At 50.0% G+C, this 22,548-nt stretch overlaps 1 protein-coding gene across 2 annotated transcripts in view; it reads left to right on the top strand.

The window, feature by feature from the left end:
• Positions 1-22,548, top strand: part of MYO5B (myosin VB) — a 203,425-nt gene that overhangs the window by 87,430 nt on the left and 93,447 nt on the right. For both annotated transcript variants that reach the window (XM_079784567.1, XM_079784566.1), the window contains exons 2-4: positions 1,395-1,505; positions 7,223-7,394; positions 9,164-9,308. In XM_079784567.1, the coding sequence (XP_079640693.1) occupies positions 1,395-1,505; positions 7,223-7,394; positions 9,164-9,308 (428 nt within the window). The remainder of the gene's footprint in view (positions 1-1,394; positions 1,506-7,222; positions 7,395-9,163; positions 9,309-22,548) is intronic.

Here is a 22,548-nt window from a genome sequence, read left to right as displayed (position 1 = left end):
ACGGCCCTGAGGGAACCCCCTCCCTCCAAATTCTTTCCATCTCCACCGTCCGGATCACGCCTTGCTTCCCCCAGCCTTCGCTGGCTCTGTGGTGCCGGCCCTCCCCTCTCTGTCGGTTCTCTCGGCTGCTTACCTTGCACTGATCATGTTGCCCCTGGCGCTGGGTTCCAGAGGCCACGCATCTTTGTGGGGTAGGGGTGGGGGTGGGGGAGGAGGCGAGAGGCGGTGGGGGTTGTTTGCAAAGGCAGCACGTAAAGCCAAGTTTGGTTATGGTTAGAATTGCCCTTGGACGTCCTGTAAATTGCTCATCAAGCGTGGCCTGCGTGCTGCTGGGTAAACAGCTCTGCTCAGTCATTCGTAGGCAGGTGAAGCTGAGAATCCATGAAGTAGGATGACGGTGGGAGGCAGGTAGGAGACCGGAAGCCGAGGGGGCCTGCCTGCAGACGTCACCCACGGCACTCTCACTGCACAGGGTTACTTTATTCTCGATCTTGTTGCCTCCGTGTCCACCATAGAGACGCACGTGGCTACGTGTCACGTAGCCACGTGCGTCTCTATGGTGGACACGGAGGCGACAAGGCAGCAGCTGGCACACAGGAGGCACCTGTCAGATGCCCACTGGGTGGAGTCTGAAGCTTGCTCAGTCAGATCCGTTGTACACCATCCTTTCAAAAGTTACAGGAGAAGTTGGCCGTCTACTTCCTCTCTTTCTGGGTCGGCATTCACTGTTGTTGCCGCCCCTCTCTCATCTTGCCCTCCCTCCCAACCCCCACTCCCCGCTGAAGAGCTGCTGTTCTCTCTTGAGGAAACAGACACATCACGCCTCAGGGTGCATTTTTAGGTGAATTACCTGCCCAACTGGATTACACGTGCCTGAAGGTCAGAGGCTAGATCTCCATGTTTGTATTGGATTACAGGGTGCTATCACAAGATGTTTTATGTATCAACCAGGTGTCCAGATGCCTGTTCTCTCCTTACCGATTCCTCTGACTCTCAGAGCAGAGATTCCCAAGCTTTGCAGATTTGCTGGGCCGGCTTGTTGGGTTTTGCACGTGTTGTTTCGTTGTTTGCGGCACACGGCTATTCTGTACGACCTTTGGAGATGATGGCGCAAAGCTCTGGATAAGATCAAAGCCAAAGGCCGGCTTGCGGTCTCCCTGGTAGAATGCTACTTTCACTGGTCTGTGAATTCCTTAGGACCTAGAGGCTGCCCTCTGCTCCCTGCGAGTGTTTCACCTGTTACCACGGCGCTGCATCTCCCTGGGTCCTGACAGGAGAGGGCGGAAATGTGTCCCATGGCTTCGGGTCTCCTGAGGCCCCCGAGACAGCGGCGCGTGATTGGACACCTGAAAGCTTCGCTGTGTGTCTAAGTTCCTTCTGTTTGAACCTTTCAGAACACAAGGGTCTGGATCCCTGACCCCGAGGACGTGTGGCGCCCGGCCGAGCTAACCAGGGACTACAAGGAGGGGGACAGGAGCCTCCAGCTCAGACTGGAAGATGACACTGTAAGTGCGGGTCGAGGGGCGGGCCTGCCAGGTCCTCTGAGCAGGACTGGGCGGTGTCTGGTGGTGGGCTTGGGTTTCTCCTGCAAGAGGGGCTTCGGAACCCTGGGCATCTTGCCCGTCGCTGTTGATGATAATGTGCGTGGCAGTGCCAAACCGGGAAACGGCTCCGTGGATGTCACCTAACATACGTGCCCCTGGGGTCAGCAGCTGGGAGGTCACTGGTGGCCGAGGCCAGACTCTTCTTTCTCAGTGGAGTGGAGGGGTGGAGGTGTCCTCCGTGAGGAGGCAACCCCGGGAGGTGACGGGGTAGCTGCTGCACGGAGACAGTGCATGGTGCCGTGGTGGGCTCACCCGCCTGCACGCCCCTGCCTGGGTTGGGATCCCTGCGTGGCCATCCCTAGCTTTGTGCCCGGAGCAGATCAGCACTTTCTGTGCCTGTCACTTCGTCTGATAGTTTGCCTCAGGCACTCGGAGGGTAAGATGAGTCACGGTGTGACCCGGGGTAGAGCCTGGCGCCTGGGCACTCGACACGTGTTAGCTGTGCACTGAGATGTCTTTCCCACGAGTTGGCTTTTGGGTGGCTTCGCTGGGAAGGAAGACAGGGAGTGGCCGTGAAACCCTGTTCTCCTGCGTCTGCTTCAGCGTCTCTTCCCGTGAGCCTCTGTGACCAGCCTCCTCTGTGATGTGTGCTCGCTCTGTGTGCTCGCTCTGTGCTGGGTGCAGGGGTGCACGGGGGAATGGTTGTGGGCCTGCCCTTCCGGGGAGCAGCTCAGTGTCAGAGCGTGTTCCACGGTGTGAGCATGAGCACAGTGTGGCCAAGTGGCAGGAGTCCCAGAAGCAGGTGGGCGAGGTGCGGGAGGGAACCCACGGGAGCGAGCCTGCTGCGTGGGAATGTTGAGGGAGGAGTGGGGGGAGCCAGCCATTGAAGGTTCCGGTGCCGCGGGCCCAGGCAGGCGTGTGTGCCAAAGCCCCAAGGCCTCCGAGTGTCCCTCAGGCGTGCTGAAGGGAAGGAAAGGCCAGTGCCCCTGGTGGGGCCCGTGGAGAAGGGGCCAGTGGTGGGTAGGGTGCAGGCAGAGGTCATCTGCGCCAGGCCTGCCTGGGAGGAAGCAGGTTCTGAGTGAAGTGGCAGAACGTGGGTGGAGTGTGAGGGCTGCGGAGCAGGCGTTGCTTGGAGGACGGCGGGAGGGGCATTTGCCTCCGTCTGAGCTGCAGGAGCACGAAGCTTGTACCCATCCTCAGCCCTTGACCACTTCCTCTCCCACTGTTTTTCCTTCTGATTGCAAGCATTTGGGTCCTGTCTTTCTAGTTCGTTAATGACCCCCTTGAGAAATACATGGACCGTGGCTTGGGCTTTGCTGACATGGTATCTGCTGTGGTTGGTGATTAACTCGTTGGTTAGTGGGAAGCGTGACCATCCTTCCCCCACTCACTTGGGTTTTGTGTCCACCTGAGCGTGTGCCTTGGTGAAGCTGGAACAGGGAGTTTGTTGGCAGATGTTGACTCCGAGGTGTGCACACTCCCTTCCCTGCCCTGCCCTGCCCTGCAGGCGGCTCTGCCAGCCTCCTCTTCATTTGGAAGAGAGAAACAAAATTCCCAGCAGATGGAACCGTGTTTACCACGTTGAATACTCCCCCCCCCCCCCGCCCCGCCCGAGACAAAGTAAAATTAGTTCACCCACTCGAATGCTTTATCCTCGCCAACAGATTTCATTTCAGTTGATCTTTTAAGTGGGTGGGTGTTTTGGAAGAGTGGTACGGAGGTAGTGAGGAGTGATCGTGATCCGCGTGGCCAAAACCGAGCAGATGTGTGCTCCCCAGCTGCAGATGAGTTCTGCCCTGCGGGGACAGTGTCTTCTCCTTCTCTCCCCAGCTGGGATGGGTGCACAGCATGGAGGTGTGCTAGCCCTTAGCACAGGACTCTGTTTTCCAACTGGCTCTTGCATCTCCGTGGATGCATAACGTGGCGTGGCGATAAGCGTAGCTTCCTCATTCTTTGCCAAGAGGGGAGTGGAACTCTGCCGGCAGGCCTTCTCTCTCCTGCCCCACCCCCTACAAACTGCCCGGCTCCTGCCCTCTGGTGGCAGGGATAATGTCCCCGTTTCCATGGTTTTGCATTTCAGTTCTGCATCCACTATCCAGCAGCCCCCTGGATGGCGAGGACCCCCTGTATGCAAGGGGCCCTGACTTAGTGAGAGAAAGACGGGAACACACGAACTTTAAAAAGGGGAACGTGCTCTACCCATGTCTTGGCATATCCAAGCCACGTCTGAGCGTCCAGGCCAGTGCACCAAGGGCATTGACATTGCAGTGCAGCCATCACCACCGTCCGTCTCCAGGTGCATGACTGTCATCGGCCTGTTCCCTGCTGTGTTCATGATCCTGGTCTCGGGGGTGAGGGGGAGGCTGGAGTCCGTTCCAAGTGGGTGACTGAGCATTAATTTTGTGATGTGGTAGCACCCAGTCCTTTTTCCCACCTCCAAAGGCCCAGCTATTATGTAGTGGAGTCTTTTGTGCCAGGAAGTTCATGGTCCCTGATCACATCATAAACACGTAGATTTCGAATAAAACCTTGTTGGTGGTCCATGTTCGACCCTTGTGGCAGCGCTAGAATCGAATTCCTGTTAAAGGAAAAGGATCCGCTGCGTCTCAGGCCCCGCCGCCCCTCTCGGTGTGCGCACGTCCGCGAGTCCGAGGCTTTGCGTGCTGAGCTTGCAGTTCTGCCCCTTTTCTGCTGCTCTGGGCATTTTTGCTCCTTATCCATTTCCCTGAAACCAATACCGCTGGCTTATTTGTGGGCCGTGTGTTCACAGAATTGCATATGTGCGTCCCTCTGCATGCTTGCTGGAGAGTCTTTTGAGGGGAGATTCATCTGACCAAAGATGGGACGCCAGCATTTCTGCTCCAGGGTTTGCAGGCTCTGGGCTCAGGGCCCGGCTTTCTGATCTGAAAGCAGGAGTTGGCTGGGTGACCTCTGCGGCCCTGCTATTGGCTGTTCCCTGTGCCTCTTCCCCGAGGCGGGGTGGGGGTGGGGGGAGAGGAGTTGTGGGGGGGAGCTACTCAGAGATGCAGAGCAGGTGTGCTCCTAGTGGGGAGGGGGAAGGAGGAGGGATTGGTCCATTGGGAAGTCTTCAGTGGCTCAGGGAGGTCTGTGGTACCTCCCAGTGGTACCACTACTCAGCAGGAGGTGAAGGGGCCAGCCACTCTAGAATTTAATGAGAAAAAAAATCAACTCTCAACACTCCATTTCCCCTAGTTTCCTGTCTTTTGGAAGTTCTGTCTGCATCATGTTCATATAGTTGTTTACTTGTCTCCTGTACGGAGTAAGGTTGATATAAATAAAGGAGCTTTGCACAGAAAGAAAGGAGCCTTGATTAATATCTATTGGGTGTCCCAAAAAATGTATACACACTTTGAATTTTTTTTTTTTTTTTTTTGTCAATGCCTGTTTTCAAACTGATAACCGTTCTGGTCCAGGCACTGCTGATAACACGAAGCAACAGAATCGCAAACATCAAGAATCATTTCATTCGGTATTTGTGTTCTCTCAATTTGTCAACTGTTGCTAGTTTTGTGCCGTAAACTTTATCTTTTATGTATCCCCATAAAAAAGTCTAGTGGATAAATGTTCTTTGTTCAAAGCTTAGTCTGGCTTCACCCATTATTTCAAATCAGTTAAACCTGAAAAGGAGTGAAAATTAAGTGAGTTATCATCTATTAAAGTGTGTATACATTTTGGGGGAGTAACGTGTGTGTGTGCGTGTGTGTGCGTGTGTGTGTGTGTGTGTGTGTGTGGTATTCTATGCCCAATTTTCTGTTGGGGTGTTGGTTTTCTCTCTGATTTCCTAAAACATTTTGGATTTTAGGATTATTAATTTTGTCATATAATGCAGAATCGCTGTCCCCTTCTCCCATTTTATTCTGCATATGGCATGTTTTATGATGGCTTTAAAGTTCTATATTATAGTCAAATCATAGTCTAGCTTTTGCATTGATCTTTAAAAGTTGCAATTCCTTCAAAAACTTTTACAGATATTTGCCCATATTTTCTTATTGGTTTTGATTTTCTTTTTTGGTTTTTAATTTTTATGTGTTCTCTCTGAAATTTATTTTGGTGTAAGAGAGTGAGACTAGAACCCTGGCCCAATATTTTTCCTCAGTGGCTGCTAGTTTACTACTCTTATTTGAAAAAGTCCTTTTAATCATTTATTTGCAATTTTGATGTTATCATGAACAAATTTTCCATAAGTGCTTGCATTTATTTCTGGATCTGCTATTCCACTTCACTCATTTGCCTATGTTAGCGCTAGTATCATGGCATTTTAATTGCGGGCTTTATTAATATACCTTAGGATCTGGTGGTCCAAGCCCCTCTAAGAGTGGGATAGGAGTGGGCATTGGTCTGTATATTCTCTCAGAATTTGACTGTTATCTTAGCAACTTGAGGCTACGTCCATAAAATACCATGAAAGGCTTGTACAGAATAGTGATTCTTAAAATAATGAACCAAGTGTATCAGAACTACTTGGGGGATTTTTTAAAAATTCAGCTCCCTGGGCCCCGCGCAGAACTCCTGAACGTAAGTTGTATTTGGGAAACTGTTTTTATAAGCTCTCAGATGATTCTTAAGAGCACTATAAGAAACTTACACTTAGATAAGACAGTAGTCAAATTCTTGCTGTTTAAATGTTTAAAAACAACGCCACCATTTTTTTTAGTAATTATATGTATATATTTGTGCACACGTAATCAGAGTTATAATTATATCCTGTCAGTCAACTTATGTTATCCATGTGCTAAGAGCACAAGGGTACACCTTGCACTTGAGATTTGAACTTAAGATGTGTACTCATACTCCCTGATTTTGCTCGTGTGCGCGCGCGCGCGCGCACACACACACACACACACACACACACACACACACACACTCACACTCACACTCAAGCTCTTATTATACTTTAGGTCAAAGTAAAATGATTGCCCTAGAGCAGTGGTTGGCAAACTCATTAGTCAACAGAGCCAAATATCAACGGTACAATGATTGAAATTTCTTTTGAGAGCCCAATTTTTTAAACTTAAACTAGATAGGTAGGTACATTGTTATTAACTTAATTAGGGTCCTCCTAAGCTGGCCTTTGCTAAAAACTCAAGGGGCCAAAGAGCCGCATGTGGCTCGCGAGCCGCAGTTTGCCGACCACTGCCCTAGAGTAGCTTGCAGTTTGGTTGTGGGAAATACATGTACATCTTGCGGACACTTACGGAGGGCAGTGTGTCAGTTGCAAGGTAATCCAAGTAAAAAGTGAATGTGTTGGCTGATGGAGAGAGAACAAGGAAACACCAGCATGCAGTGGGGCAAACCAAAGGTTTCCCGGGTGGGAGAGACGGCAGCCTTCCTATTGCAGCTGGAATGAAAGACGCAGGAGGTGTTTTTTCCGGTGAGAAGCAGAGCGCTATACTACATCTGGTTGTGCTTCCCGAATTTCCCGTGTCAGCCGGTCTCTTACCTGATACCCTGGGATTATGTCATCAGCAGATTTCCACCGGGGCTGGTGTCTTGTCCAACACGGGTATTTTGTTCAGTGTGCCTTTCTTTAAAACGTGTTCTTTATCTTCATCACTTGTGATCACGCTAGGATAGTAGTCCCAGCCAACAAGGCAGGAATTGAACGCAGGCTGCTTGCTTCCTCACCCTGCCTTTTTGCGTCTGTTCCTTCCATTTAGATTCGGGAATACCCCATCGATACCCAAAGCAAGCAGCTGCCCTTCCTGCGGAACCCCGATATCTTGGTGGGAGAAAATGACCTCACCGCCCTCAGCTATCTGCACGAGCCTGCCGTTCTGCATAACTTAAAGGTCCGATTCCTGGAGTCCAACCATATCTACACGTACTGTGGTAAGTGGGGGCGTCTCCTGGGAGCATGCCTTTGAAAGTGCTTACAACCTTCAGGTTTTCCGTGTGAAACCCCAGTGGTTACGAACCCTCCTTTCACTCTCATTTGTATAAGAAGCACCTCCCATCTGAGACCCCGCGAAGGTTGGCAGGCAGTGGATGGGGCTTCGTTAGGCCGCCCTACTTCTCTGTGGGGTGACTGGTGTGAACCCCAGCTCTCCCAGCGAGCAGGGCCCACACTGTGGGGCTTGACTGGCTGGGGCACAGCCTGGAGTCTTAGGAGAACGTTGTCCTGGCTCGGGCGTCTCTCTCACCACCGAGCGCACTCCCGTGTCTATACCTGGCTTACTTTTCTGTGAAAGGACCGCCTGTTTCTCTGACCCTCTCGCTGGCCCAGGTACCAACATGGTGCATGACGGACATTTGTCAGGTTCATGGACAGAAGCCATGACAAATGCTTCCACCTAAAAGCCCTGGAATTCTCTCATACTTGTTTTTTTGGAAATCTCTCAGCTTCTCACCTTCTAAATGTCGGTTCCCCTTTGCAGAGAATTGTTCAGTGGTGTGGTGGAGACAGGAGCCCCGTAAGCTGTTGCTGGAGGGACAGACATTTTACTTGAGGAGGCTGAGGCGTCAGGCTGAGAGCTGCCTCGTGGGGCTGTCTGGGTGGTGCCTCAGAGCCTGGTGTCTGTGATTACGGGGGGGGGGGGTACGGGGGGCTCAGGGGGGCTGCAGGGCACGAGGGACCTGCTCACCGTGATCTTCCACGTTGGTCTGGAATCAGTCCCTGGCTACTAAGTTAGAGTGAGCTTTCCTGCCAGCTTTCAGAAGTGGCGAATAGCAGGTTTATTTTGGCACTCGTGAGGTAGTTTTGCAAAAGCTCCTTCATCCGAATTGCAAGTGGGAGTTTATTTGAAAGAAACCATCAGTTACTAGCGCCTTCCATAAGTGTTCTTATTAACAAGATTTTAGGAGAACATGACAAATGACCATCAGCTTCACTTTTTATTTTTATTATTTAAATTATTGACAGTATTACAGATGTCCCCTTTTTTACCCTCCTTTTCCCCCCTCCACCCAGCCCCTGCCCCACCCCAGGCCTTTGCTACACTATTGTTTGTGTCCATGGGCTATGGACATATGCATATAAGTTCTTAGATCAGCTTCACTTTTTAAAAAAAATATATTTTTATTGCTTTCAGAGAGGAAGGGAGAGGGAGATAGAAATGTCAATGATGAGAGAGAATCATTGATTGGCTGCCTCCTGCACGCCCCCTACAACCTTGGCATGTGCCCTTGATCGGAATCGAACCTGGGACCCTTCAGTCTGCAGGCTAACTCTCTACCTACAGAGCCAAACCGGCCAGGGCTCAGCTTCACTCTTTAAAAGCATCCCCTCTAAGAGAGGTCCTGGTGCCTGTACGTATCTATCCAGATGCTTCAGCTGTGCAGTGGCTGGTGCAGCACAGAATTCAGCTCAGTAAGCAGCACTCGTTTCTGCCCTGGAGGGAGCTGAGACATTTTAGGAAAATGGGTGACCTCAGAGTATCATATCACATCTGAGCTGAATACCACATGAGAGGGTTTTATACAACTCTGCTAGCCAACGCCTGGTAAATACACAGATACGCCTTGACTTAGTTGAGTGATTGGTTAGGACCCATTCTGTTACCCACTCATCCTGGAGAGTTGGTGGATGTGAGCAGGGGTCTTCCTTAGCGGGTACTGGGGGCCCTCGTGCTCCAGAATCTGATTGCGCTGCCTGTTTGCAGGTATTGTGCTTGTTGCCATTAATCCTTATGAGCAGCTGCCAATCTATGGACAAGATGTCATCTATGCCTACAGCGGCCAAAACATGGGTGACATGGACCCCCACATCTTTGCTGTGGCAGAAGAAGCCTACAAGCAGATGGCCAGGTAAGAGCCACCTCAGCCCAGAAGTCTTCCTGGGTGGCTGAGGGGGTGGGGGCAGACTTTGCTGCTTTAGCTCAAGGGTGGGAACGGTGGTTCCAGAACCAAGGGAACATCTTCGGAACAAAACCAGCCCGGGCCCTCCTTCTTACCACGTCTCCTCGTGTCTTCCTTGTCTCCCTGGGAGCCCGCACCTCAGCTCGGAGAGCGGTGGCTCCTGAGACTGATACCTTGAGCAGTGCAGTAAACGCCTGGCATTTCGTCTCTTTGACTTCCCTTTGGCCCTCTCTCCTCCCCTCCTGGTGCGATGAATCCATGGTATAGCATCACCATTCCCTTTACAGATCTCACCGAGGCCTCTCTCTCGAGGGAACCAGGACTCTTTGGCAAATTCTTGAGATGACAAGCATTTGGGGCTGAAATAGAAATTTCAAATTAATAGTCATGCATAGTGGTTTTGGGTTTTTCACCTGGAAGTGGAGTTCTGTTTAGCCATTTAGTAGATCTCACTTTTGCTCTTTTTCCCTCCCTGTCTTTGAAGGATAGGTACAGGTTATTTCCTCAGAAGATGGGCTAGGTCAGTGGTCAGCAAACTCATTAGTCAACAGAGCCAAATATCAACAGTACAACTATTGAAATTTCTTTTGAGAGCCGAAAACCGACTTCTGCGCATGGGCCACGAAGTTTCAATCGCACTGTACGTGCGTGCCCGCACGTGGTATTTTGTGGAAGAGCCACACTCAAGGGGCCAAAGAGCCGCATGTGGCTTGCGAGCCGCAGTTTGCCGACCACTGGGCTAGGTGGTTGTATTAGGGTTCTCTAGGGAAACAGAACCAATGTGAAGTGTGTGTGTGTGTGTGTGTGTGTGTGTGTGTGTGTGTGTTTGTGGAGAGAGAGAGAGAGAGAGAGAGAGAGAGAGATATGGAGGATTTTTATTTCAAAGAATTGGCTCAAGGCTTGCAGGTCAAAGAAAAGAGTTGATGTTGCATTTTAAGACGGAAGGCAATCTACCGGCAGAGTTCTCTCTTTGGAAGAGGTGAAATTTTTTCTCGTATGACCTTCTACTGATTGGATGAGGCTCACCCACATTATGGAGGGTAATCCGCTTTACTCACAGTCTACTGGTTTAAATGTTAATCTCACCTAAAAAATCCCTTCACAGCAGTATCTGGACTAGTGTTTGACCAAATGCCTGGGTACCATGTCTTAGCCAAGTTGACACACAAAATTCACTACCACAGTGTTGGTCTTTGAACTTTTCAGGAATAATGTAGGGAAAGACAGTTGTATCAAAGTTTCAGTGGAAATGCATATTCCAGTTAACACTAAAATGCTGTATCCTTCCAGCCAAATCTTTCTTTCCACCTCTGGAGGATACCTATGGAGCCAGCAGCATTTGTAGAAAAATTCTTGGGAGGGAGCTGGGGGTTTAGGGAGAGGAGTGACAGGAGAATCCCATTTAAGGTGATCTGTTTATTCAGTGAGTTTTCAAGTATAATTTTCATCCAATTGAAAATTCCCACGAGGGGAAATTGTCTTATAGGCTTTCTTACTGATTTATAATCTTTTATTGCTGACTGTGAAGATTAGTATATAAAAAGTTGGCTTTATTATAGTCATACAGTGACCATATTTAAAATAAGCTGGATTAGGGAACTAAACAATTTAATAAATACAACGATCTGTAACCATTTCATTTCTCCAAAATGTGGTAAGAGACTGTGGAGCTAAAATGGTTGCTACTGTTGGCCTCTTGAATACCATGAGAAGTATATTAATGTGCTATCAGGGCTTGACTAGGAGTCACTTAGCTTGGTGTAACCTACTGATGCACACCTCCTAACTGAAAGGTTGGTTCAAGGTCACATCCTGCAGAGAGAAGAATGCGTTAGAGTGTGTTGTAGCCCACAGCCCCCCTCGTGTTTTACTGTTGGAGGTCAAGTGTATGGCACAGCGGAGGGAGACCCAGGGTCTGGACGGGCTTCTGTGCCTCGGGAGAATCACTTAAGCTGCGTCTTCATTTGCTTCTTGTGGAGACAACTATCTTCCCTCCTTCACGGGGTGGTTTTTTATCTGAAACAGAAGGCGAGTGTGGCTCGGTTCTCATGACTTCCTACCATGTTAACACTCTGGCAGCTCTCTAAGACTTGCCCTGATGCTATTGATCTTTGATTGCTTTTCATCCCATCTTAGCCAGTTGCACTTAGATGTATCAGAAGTTGCCTTTCTTAATCAAAGTCTTCTTGAGATGCCCCTATAGCTTTGAGAATCTCTTTGCCTCCAGCTTTATTCACATTATAGGTCCTCTTGACTAGATGACCCCATTCTTCCCTTCCGTGCCTGAAGCTGGGGCCATGGTTACTCTACACGTGGGCTGTTTCACTCTTTGGGGTCCTTATTCACATTAGAAGGAAGGGGGCGTTGGCATCCAGGGTGGTGGTGATCCGGTCTTGCTTAGGGCAATGCATTGATGATTAAGGGGTTTGAACATTAAAGTTGGAGCAGGATTTGCTCCTTATGGGTTTTCTTTAAAGTTTTAAAGTTTATACACATTTTACCTGCTGAGTCCCAGGGTGTAGCCAAATAATTTTGCTGAAATCTTGAGCAGTTTTTGCTCACGAATGTGCATTGGAAGTGTAAGGCCAGCACAGGCGGCCACAGGAGAGAGCTATTTTTGAATGTTCTGTTGTCAGCAGCTCAGGGCTTCTGTTATTGATCTGAGAGATGCCTTAGGAGAATCCCTGCTGTGCAGAGAAAGAGGAGACCACCACTCAGGTGCAGGGAAAGTTCTTGCTGCATTTCCAGCATGGGCCTTCTCTGTCAATGTCGAACACTAGGCCACGTTCCTTCAGCAGTACTTGCCGACTGCGTGTTGTGCTCTTCCTGACTCATCAGTAGTTATTGAAATAATTATGTGATTTGAGTAGCCACAGCCCAGCACGGCGCACTTTGAATCTGAGCCCCTGGAACAGCTGGGTGAAATAAAGGCTGTGAGAAAAGAAAGCTAATGATTTCCTGTCTTTTGGAGGCTATGACTCAATTGGCCTTGGACTCGGCAATTCTTTCTCTTGATTCACTGGGGACTGGATTATCTTTCTCGATTTGCTCACAGGACACTCTCCATCCCTTGAGGCTGAATGTGGGTGAGTGGGTGCGGGGGGTGAAGGTGGGGACGGGGACTCTGGAGCTCAAGGGGATACAGGCCTTCCTCCCATCCTGAGAGTTCACACAGGCCCCGCTGTGCTGGAGGCAAGGAAGAGGGCATGTCATAGGAGGGCATGTCATAGGAGGATGTGCTCACTGTCCATATCCCTGTTGAACTCACCAAGTCTAGACGAGAAAAAATGATATCCATAGTGAAGAAGAATGAAACATCAACTCCGTGAATCTGTCCTTTGCATAAGAACCTGTAGTTCCTTGTGAGACAGGAGGCTGACCTCCCCTGCTTGGCTCTGGACTCTGCTCCTCCCTCCCAGTCTGAGATCCGGAATGCTCTCTCCCTCATTTTTACCTGCCCTGCCTCCAGCCTCGGCTCCTACATTAACTTCTACCAGTGAGCACTTGTGAAGTATCAGTCACCTGGTAGGCAGGCGCCTTACTGAATGAACACAGAAACGTTAAGACCCCTCCCACGTCTTTAGGAGCTCGCAGTCTGGCTGGAGAGAGAAAACCTAAGTAGGCCCAAAACCTGGGCCTGCAGGGATTGTACATAGAAGCCAGGCCCGGGGTCATTTGAATTGAGTTTGGAGACGTGACTGTCACTGATGGTCCAAGAAAACTGTAGGAGTTAAGCTGGATCTCGGTGAATTGGTAAGATGCACAGAGGGAGGAGAAGGCATAGGTGGGATAGCGATCATGACCCTAGCATCGGGATCAGAAGGCATGGCCAGACTGCTTTATGTTCACTGGGATGTCTGGAATGGAAAAGAGATAAAAACAAGTGTTGGCAAGGATGCGGAGACGTCAGAAACCTCATACACTGGCTCGTGGAAATACAAAGTGGTGCAGCTGCTTTGTAAAATAGCCTGGCAGTTCTTCAAAAGGCTAAACACAGAGCCACCACACGACCCAGCAACTCCACTCTTAAATATGTACCCAAGAGAAATGAAAGCATAAGTTCGGGCAAAAACTTACTCACAGATATTCATAGCGGCCAAGTATGAATTCACAGATATTTCACAATAGCCCAAAGGTGAAAACAATCTAAATACCCACCAAGTGTTGAATGGGTAAACGACATAGGGTATGCTCGTACAGTGGAATATTATTTGGCTAGAAGAAAGGAACACAGTGCTGATGAGTGCTACCACATGGATGCACCTTGGAAACATTTTGCTCAGTGACAGAAACCAGACACAAAGAACACTTACAGGGGTGGGCAAAGGTAGGGTAACAGTTCTGAGTACCTCAAACACAGTTTACAACTGTAAGCCTACTTTTGCCCACCCCTTGTCTGGTAAGACTCCATTGATATGAAATGTCCAGAACAAGCAACTCTACACAGACAGAAGGTGGATTAGTGGCTGCCTAGGGCTGGAGGTTTGAGGGGAAGTGGGGAGTGATCGCTTATGGATTTGTGTGTTTTTTTTGGAGGGAAGGGGATCATGAAAATGTTCTAAAACTGATTGTGGTGATGGCTGCACAGCTCTGCGAACACCCTTTGAATTGCGTGCTTTAAAATGGGCGAAGTGTGTGTGCTGTGAATTAGAGCCCAAGGAAGCTATTATACCCAGAAGGGCATGGTCAGGGAACAGCACCCAGGGGAGTTTAACTCCGTGGGGAGCGGGTCTGCAGGAGAGTCCTGGATGTGCATTGAGAGGCCCGGGGGCCAGACTGTGGAGGCCTGTGAAGGGTGGGGTGAACTTGGGGAGAAAAGGATGTTCTGTTAACAGGTACAAAGATGGTCGAACGAGTTCAGGAAACCCTGGGTTAATCCAATGAAACATCTTCCTTAAGGCAGGGCCTCCGAGCAGGCGTGTTGACGTGTGGTCTGAGTCTCCAAGGAGGGGTGCAGGGTACCGGGTTTGCAGATCATGTTTATACACAAACTGTGTCCAGGGATCATCTCCGGGGCGAATGTTCCCTGCAGCACCCGCTGGGAAACGCTGGCCCGGAGGAACGGAAACGGCTCAGAGCCTGTTAGATAAAGACACAGGGATGCGGCAAGAACAGTCTTTCTCTGCTGGGCCCTGTTTCATAACGAGCTTTCCTTTCTCCACATTCCTGTACCGTTTACAGCACGAGGGCATCTCAGGAGAGGCTTCGATGCTGGAGGAGGTAACTCGTCAGTTGTAGACAAGCCTGTGTCATGAATGAGAGGGAATGAGGGACCAAGGGTGAGGCCCTGTGGCGCGTGGGATGTTCCGTGCCTGTGTCACCAGCACGGTCCCTGGGGCACCTGATTGGCATTCCAGGAAGAGTGGAAAGGCTCAGCACATTAGTGCATTTAGTTTTTAAAGCCGCCAGGTGAGGTTGGGCATCCCCACCCTACAGGTGAGGCTAGAGACTTAAGGATGTCGAACAATTCTCCAGGCTGGCATTCGGGTTGTCAATGGCAACAGAGGCCAGCCTCTCTCTCCCACTCATTCCCTCATCCTCAGACTCTCTTCCGCCTGTTTATGCAAGTGAAATGCTCCTAGTGTTTGGGGAGTCCCTTTTTCACTATGAATCTCGTTTCCATACTGCTCCCTGGAAGGCCTTCAAATTCTCTCCAAACTACACACTTGTGGGGACCCAACCAGGGTTCATGAATTACACCCCCTTTCCCTCGGGTAGCTCCTCCCCATTCCAGGAATGGGCCACCCACACAGGTCTTTCTGTCACCTGCCCGCCCATTGCTCCAGGTGTGCCTCGCCGCCTGCCCCTCCCCCGTTTCCCAGGCAACCACTGCCCATCTTCCACTATTAGTCACAGCTTTGCAGCACAGCAGAGCCAGATGGAAATGTGTGTGTTCAGTTACCTTGACTGCCTGAGTAAATACATTTGCTTCGCAGCATCCCCGCTCTCTTTCCAGAAAAACAACAGCTCAAAAAAGGAATCAGACCTGGCCAGCCCAATAAGATGGCTCCGTCCCACCCGCGAGGCTAGAAAAAATGCACCAAAACTCTAGCCTCACGGTGGAATCTGAGACACTGACAACCACTGAGGGGCAAGGTCTGCTGCTGGCCCGCTCGGCGCCCAGGGCCCCCGGGCCACTCTGTTCTTGGGAAGACAGTCTGGACCGGGCAGCAGCCACTCAGCAAACAGCCTGAATCCATCTTCACCCACTTACCATCTTCACATGAGGAAGGAAAGCCTGGAGCGCAGTGAAAATTGAGGGTGCGGATGTTAAAGCCAATGATCATTGGATGTCATTGGCTGAACGATAGGATCAGGGGCGGGGTCAGGAATTGGGGAGCAGCGATTTGCTGAATGTTTACGGTCCATTCTGGAACCAAGGCTTCAGTCATCCCTGACTTTCGGGTGAAGTTCTGTGTTCCTTTCTGTTCATTGTGATTTCAAGTCAGGACCAGGCTGCTTTAGGACGCGGGACAGGATGTCTGTACACAGGAACGGCTTCTCCTTTCCTCTCTGACATGGCCTCTCATCTCGCATTCCTAGAGCATGCCCCGAGCGGTTCCCCTTTGCTCACGGGGTGCTGGCTCACTGTGCTCGTCGCCTGTACCTCCTGTTCCTGCCCACCTCGCTTTCCTCCCCCTGCCCTCTCGCCCGCGTGCCAGCACTCACCCGTCACCCTCCTCAGGGGGCCCCTAGTGCTGAGGTCTGCGGCGTCATTTTGATCCTTTATAATCTCTTAGATCCTTTATAGAGCATTCTCTATATTTCTACCTGTTATGTTTAAAATTCTAGTTTTGTGGGGTTTTTTGTTGTTGTTGTTGTTAACTCTCACCTGAGGATATATTTTTCATTGATTCTTAGAGCACAAGGGAGGAAGAAAGGGAAAGAGAGAGAGAGAGAGGGAGAGAGAGAGAGGGAGGAAGAGAGAAACATCCATGTGAGAGAAACACATTGATTGGTTGCCTCTGGCACACACCCCAACCAGGGGCAGGGATCGAACCCACAACCAGGTATGCACCCCTGACCGGGAATCAAACGCGTGACCCTTTGGTCGAAGGCTGGCACTCTATCCACTGAGCCACACTGTCCAGGGCTAAAATTCTAGGTTCATCATTTAATTTTCGAGGGTAGGGGAAAGTTGTTCAGTTGTGCAGTGAATGTCACTCATGGCATCCCTATATTAAAAGACACTGGTACGAATATGTTGTCATCTTTTAAAACGGTGAGGTCAGAAAGGCATAGGCCTGGACCATGGCCTTGGTCTAACCTCGTGGACACTGCAGAGGTTGTGAATGTCGCTAAGGATTGCTTCTCTGCAGTGCACCCAGCACGGTGTGACGTCCGACATCTCAGTCACGGGGATGAAGGAGACTTCAGTTTGTCCACAGTGACTCTTGTACCTGGGGAGTCGCAGCCGGTTAGGAAGGAGGAAGCCTGCAGTCACCTGGTAGAGATGGGGTGCGCCGTAAGAATGTGGGGAGACCGTGTCCTTTGGGGGCTGCCTGACCATCCCCAGTGCAGGTAACTCTGTCTTGCAAATGGGTCCCCTTCTTAGCAGCTTCCATAGTTGGGGACTTCTCTGTTACATGGCGCTCTGCGAGGTCCCCGTTTGCTTTCACCCGCGGGTCTGTGCCTCGTCCCGCACAGCCGTACAGAACCCGGCGTCTTCTCACACACGGCGGCCTCGCTGGCCTGTGTCCTCCTCTCCCCAGCGCTGGGCCCAGCATCCTGGCTACCCTTCCTTCTGAGGGGGTTTGCAGACCTGGCCCATGCGGTCACCCCGGGACACAGCTGGTCTCTCTCTGATTTCGGGGGTCTCTGAACGTAGGTCTGCCAGGTGAGGTGCAGAGTTACATTCTCGTGCAGGACCTCTGTGAGAGGAGCCTGTAATTGCATTGATTTCTGGCACTTCATTTCATATTGTTGACTTTTACCAAGTTTGCAAGCTGTTACACTTCTCCTCCCCTCACCCCCACCCACATATGCACAAGAACTATCTATTACAACTTTAATGAGGTTTAATATACCAGCAATCAACTGTGCATGTCTAAACTGCACTTACACGCATTAGATGGCACATATAATTGGGCACACTTGGACGTATGTACACATCTGTGAAACCCCCGCACAGTGCAAATAGTGAACATTTCATGAACGCCCCCAAGTTTCCCTGTTTCTTTGCAACCCAACCCCCAACTCCCTGCCCCGCACCAGGTAACTGCTGATCTGCTTTATGTCACTGTAAATTTGAGCTGCTTTAAGATGTATCGCCCTCCTTCTGCGCTTGCGCCATCGATTTTTTTTACGTGCTGAGCGGGACTAGCAGGTATCGGTGTTCAATCTCACCTTTAGTCCTTGTGTTCCATCAGGGCAGCACGTGTATCTTTTTGAATCCTGATTTTTGTATCTGATGTATCTGGTCCCCTGGTTGATGCAGTGTGCACTTTTAACAAATCTGTTACTCGTGCAAATTTAACAAACGGTTGCCTGTCTTCTCCATGAAGAAGTGTTCGTGTGGATGGATGTTGGTAACATGGGAGCACAGTTCTTTCCCCAGGTACTAATAACTTCCTTAACCCTTTTAGTGCCAGCCTCTTAGGCCTGGTATACGTGAAAAATGCCACGGCTTTTTTGACGAATTTGCACGTTTGTACTAAGAAATTTATATTAAGCTTAATACTTATTTGTTGAAGCTAGTTTTTTTTTACATACACTCTTAATACTTTCAGGTGTGATAAAAAAAGTTCATTTATGTTGTTATCTCTTCTATAAATTTATGAAAAAAAAGTAAATTTTAAATTTATTATTAAAAAAGTTAAACTTTTACATTCAGATTAGAAAATTTGTTCTTTAATATTTTTTGACAGTATTGATTTTGTTAGCATTAGTTTCTACTACTATTTATTAGCTCACCAACAAATTTTTATGCTTTTGCCATTATTTTTTAAATAGTAACATTGAATTTACTAAAATGTCCCCCACACAATTTAACACGCGCACTTATGTCCAGGACAGCATGCACCAGGAAGACCTTGTTCACATTCACCACACACTGTACGGCTTCTTCTTTGCTGCCCTCTCCCCGTTTCACACCTTTTGCTGCACACACAACAGTCCTTCTCCTTTTTTCCAGGTAATGTTTTTAACGGCTTCTTGTCTTGTCTCACATGTTCCTCCGATTTCCCACATTGGTTATTTTTCTCTAGGAGCCATTCATTCCCAAGATCTTCAACAATACTAATAGTAAAATCCAAACGAGACATAGGGCTTTTCTCAGAGGGGAGGTCATCGGAAGTGTTTATGAAAAGAGGAACGAGCTTGATAGCAATACAAAGACGGATGATACAAGGTCAACTTATGTAGATATGGCATCCGCTATGCAGTAAAAGCAGGTACGCTACAAAGCAGAAAATACCTTATGTTCTTCTAGCCAAAAAAACGAACATATATTTAATTTTCACAATGAAAATTAGTCAGTAATGATGAGGAAGCATGACAGGTACTAAAAACATGTCTACAAAACCTATGCGACGCACAGAAAAGAAAAGGCGTGAGCGTGAAAACACCCGGCCGATAGATCGGCCCGTGGCATTCTTCGCACATACCCCATGGGCTGATAGATCGGCCCGCTGGCACTAAAAGGGTTAACCTGATAGAACTAAAAGCGTGGTCAGGCACTTGCCTGTAATGTGCAACCCTGTTACACCTGTGCACACTGGGCTGGTCAGCATGGTTTTCGGGGTGCCCATTCTGAGGAGGTGGCCTGCACAGACCCCAGCCCCACCGCTTCCTTCCCCTGGTCAGGTTCTTTCACTTAAGACACCTCCATACAGCTACACAATGGAATACTACGCTGCGGTAAAAAGGAAGGCGTTCTTACCATTTGCAACAGCATAGATGGACCTGGAGAGCATTATGCTAAGCGAAATAAGGCAGTCCGAGAAAGGTAAGTGTCACATGATCTCACTCATTTGTGGAATATAATGAACAACATAAACTGATGAACAAGAACAGATCCAGAGGCAGAGAAGCATCGATCAGATGCTCAAACCTCAGAGGGAAGGTAGGGGTGTGTGGGGGTAAAGGGGGAGAGATCAACCAAAGGACTTGATGCATGCATATAAGCCTAACCAATGGACACAGACACCAGGGGGGTGAGGGCATGAGTGGAGGGGATGGAGGGAGTAATGGGGGAATAAGGACACATATGTAACACCTTAATCAATAAAGAAATAAAAAAAAAAAAGACACCTCCATGTCCTCGAATGAAACAAGAGGATGCCCTTCCCCCCTCCGGTTATGGTAAGAGATAAACAGGGTCAAGTGCGTGAGGCGCCAGGCGGAGAGCCTGCGCTGGGCAGTGCCCAGGGGACCACCCGCCGTTCTCCGTCCACAGCCTTGTGCTGATGTCAGAGTCAGGCTTGTCACCCACGTGGGTTTCATTTGGAATTCATAGTGATGGTGACACGTGAGTAAGGTTTCGTTTTCAAGGTGTCCGAAGTGATTTTCAGCAGAAAAAGCTAATAAAATGTGAAGCCTGGCAGGGCGAGCTGGCATTTCTAGTTACATCGGAGTCCTGCCGTTCACGCCGCGTCAGCCACTCTTCCTGTTTGAGCTGCGGGTTTTTATATTTAGACCCTGGGAGGCAGCGAGGCTGTGAATGGCCCGACACGGTGCCTCAGTTTAGTGCAGAAGGAAGATGCGAGGAGATGGGGCGGCTTGGTGCCCAGGGACGGGGCGGCCTGGGTTCTCAGGACACGGCTCTGTGACCTTGGCAAGTTCCTGAGGTCCACCCCACTGTGCACCAGCGTCTGCATCTGTGAAATGGGGGCAGATACAGTCTGACTCGTAAGGTGGTTAGAATTCAGTGAGCTGATGAATGAAAAATGCCTAGGATGAGGACTGGCCCAGAGGAGCTGTTCGGTTAAATGTCTGATACGGCCGAAACCGGTTTGGCTCAGTGGATAGAGCGTTGGCCTGTGGACTGAAGGGTCCCAGGTTTGATTCCGGTCAAGGGCATGTACCTTGGTTGCGGGCACGTCCCCAGTCGGGGGTGTGCAGGAGGCAGCTGATCGATGTTTCTCTCTCATCGATGTTTCTAGCTCTCTATCCCTCTCCCTTCCTCTCTGTAAAAAATCAATAAAATATATTTTAAAAAAAATAAATGTCTGATATGGTGGTGATGGGAGTGGTGATACTGATGGTGACACAGTGGTGGTGGGAGTGGTGATACTGATGGTGACACAGTGGTGGTGGGAGTGGTGATACTGATGGTGACACAGTGGTGGTGGGAGTGGTGATACTGATGGTGACACAGTGGTGGTGGGAGTGGTGATACTGATGGTGACACAGTGGTGGTGGGAGTGGTGATACTGATGGTGACACAGTGGTGGTGGGAGTGGTGATACTGATGGTGACACAGTGGTGGTGGGAGTGGTGATACTGATGGTGACACAGTGGTGGTGGGAGTGGTGATACTGATGGTGACACAGTGGTGGTGGGAGTGGTGATACTGATGGTGACACAGTGGTGGTGGGAGTGGTGATACTGATGGTGACACAGTGGTGGTGGGAGTGGTGATACTGATGGTGACACAGTGGTGGTGGGAGTGGTGATACTGATGGTGACACAGTGGTGGTGGGAGTGGTGATACTGATGGTGACACAGTGGTGATGGGAGTGGTGATACTGATGGTGACACAGTGGTGGTGGGAGTGGTGATACTGATGGTGACACAGTGGTGGTGGGAGTGGTGATACTGATGGTGACACAGTGGTGGTGGGAGTGGTGATACTGATGGTGACACAGTGGTGGTGGGAGTGGTGATACTGATGGTGACACAGTGGTGGTGGGAGTGGTGATACTGATGGTGACACGGTGGTGGTGGGAGTGGTGATACTGATGGTAGGTCATAGGTGATATTTATCACGGATTTCACAGGGTCCCAAGGAAAGATGTGCTGGAATAAGAACCCCAAACGGAGTGGGGTTCCCTTTCCAGGCCGCCCTCCGAGGACAGTCCAGGGGCACGTGAATGTGTATGGAAGGCAGTTTCACGCGGTTAGCACATTCCTTCGGGCTGTTTGACGGTCTGTGTTGGAAATGAGAATCACAGAGGGTTATAGATGGTTGCCGATGCTCCATCCACTGAGCCAAACCAGTTAGGGCTAAAAATATATTTTTAAAGAAAAGAATTGAATCCAGTGCATGACTGGGTCTGGCCCTGCCCACGGGTGGAGTAAGCAGAGGTGCCCCGAAATGGCTCTGCACGGGAGTCACTGAGAGACACCTCCTGGTCCCACCCGACTTGACTGCGTCAGAATCTCCAGGGTGAAACCCAATCACCTGTGTTTTTAAAAGCTCTACAGTGAGTTGGAAAGGGGCATGTCGCTGGGCCCGAGTTTGGGAAACTCGGGATGGGTGATGACGTAGGACTTCTGGGGTCCAGACCCTGTGCTCACAGGAAGAGTCCGCCTCACAAGCCTCCGCGGTCTCTCCAGCCTTGGTGCTCTGCCTGCTGGCTCCTGACGTCCCAGGTGCAGGGAGGAGCAGAGAGAGGTTTTGATCAAGGGAAGAAGTCCCAGAAGTTGAAAGCATGTTTAGAAGGGGGCGTTCCTTCGGTGTCAGTGGATGATTCTCAACCCTGGCTGCCCAGGTCCAGGCTCCCTGCGGGGGCTGAGTTCGTCCGATGGGGCCCAGGTACCGATAGGTCTTCACTCCCAGGTGCTGTCTGTGTGAGGCAGAGAGAGGACTTCCTGAAACCACCCGTGGGACCCAGGAAATGCACCTGGTCTTTGCCAAGAGCAGGGCCCTGGGAAGCGAGGCCCTCTTCTGTGAGGAAGCCGCGGCTCGTGGCCCGTCCCGGAGAGAGCCCGCGTCTGCCTCCTGTGGACCGCAGTGGGCGCGTTTAAAAGCAAAGGCTTTCTGAGCCTGCCTGGCTCCTGCCCCGTGAGGGATCGATGGTGTGGGAAGCCAGAGGAGGGGCGCATACGGCCAAAGATGACAGAAATTAATTCAGTCCTCTCAGTTCCCAGAACCGGAGAACAGAACGCTGCAGGATCGATAGCCTGCTCTAAAAAAGACGTCCTTTTTAGTTAAAAAGGGAATTAACTTCTTGAGAAAAGCAATACCAAGAGTACTTAGAATGATGGGATGTCTTTTTAGACAGTGCCTCACCCCGAGGAGCAGAGC

This window comes from Cnephaeus nilssonii (genome assembly GCF_951640355.1).
Source record: "Cnephaeus nilssonii genome assembly, chromosome: 11".
Classification (NCBI taxonomy): Eukaryota; Metazoa; Chordata; class Mammalia; order Chiroptera; family Vespertilionidae; genus Cnephaeus; species Cnephaeus nilssonii.
Note: the sequence above shows the minus strand (reverse complement) of the source record. Positions and strands in the feature narration are given on the sequence as shown.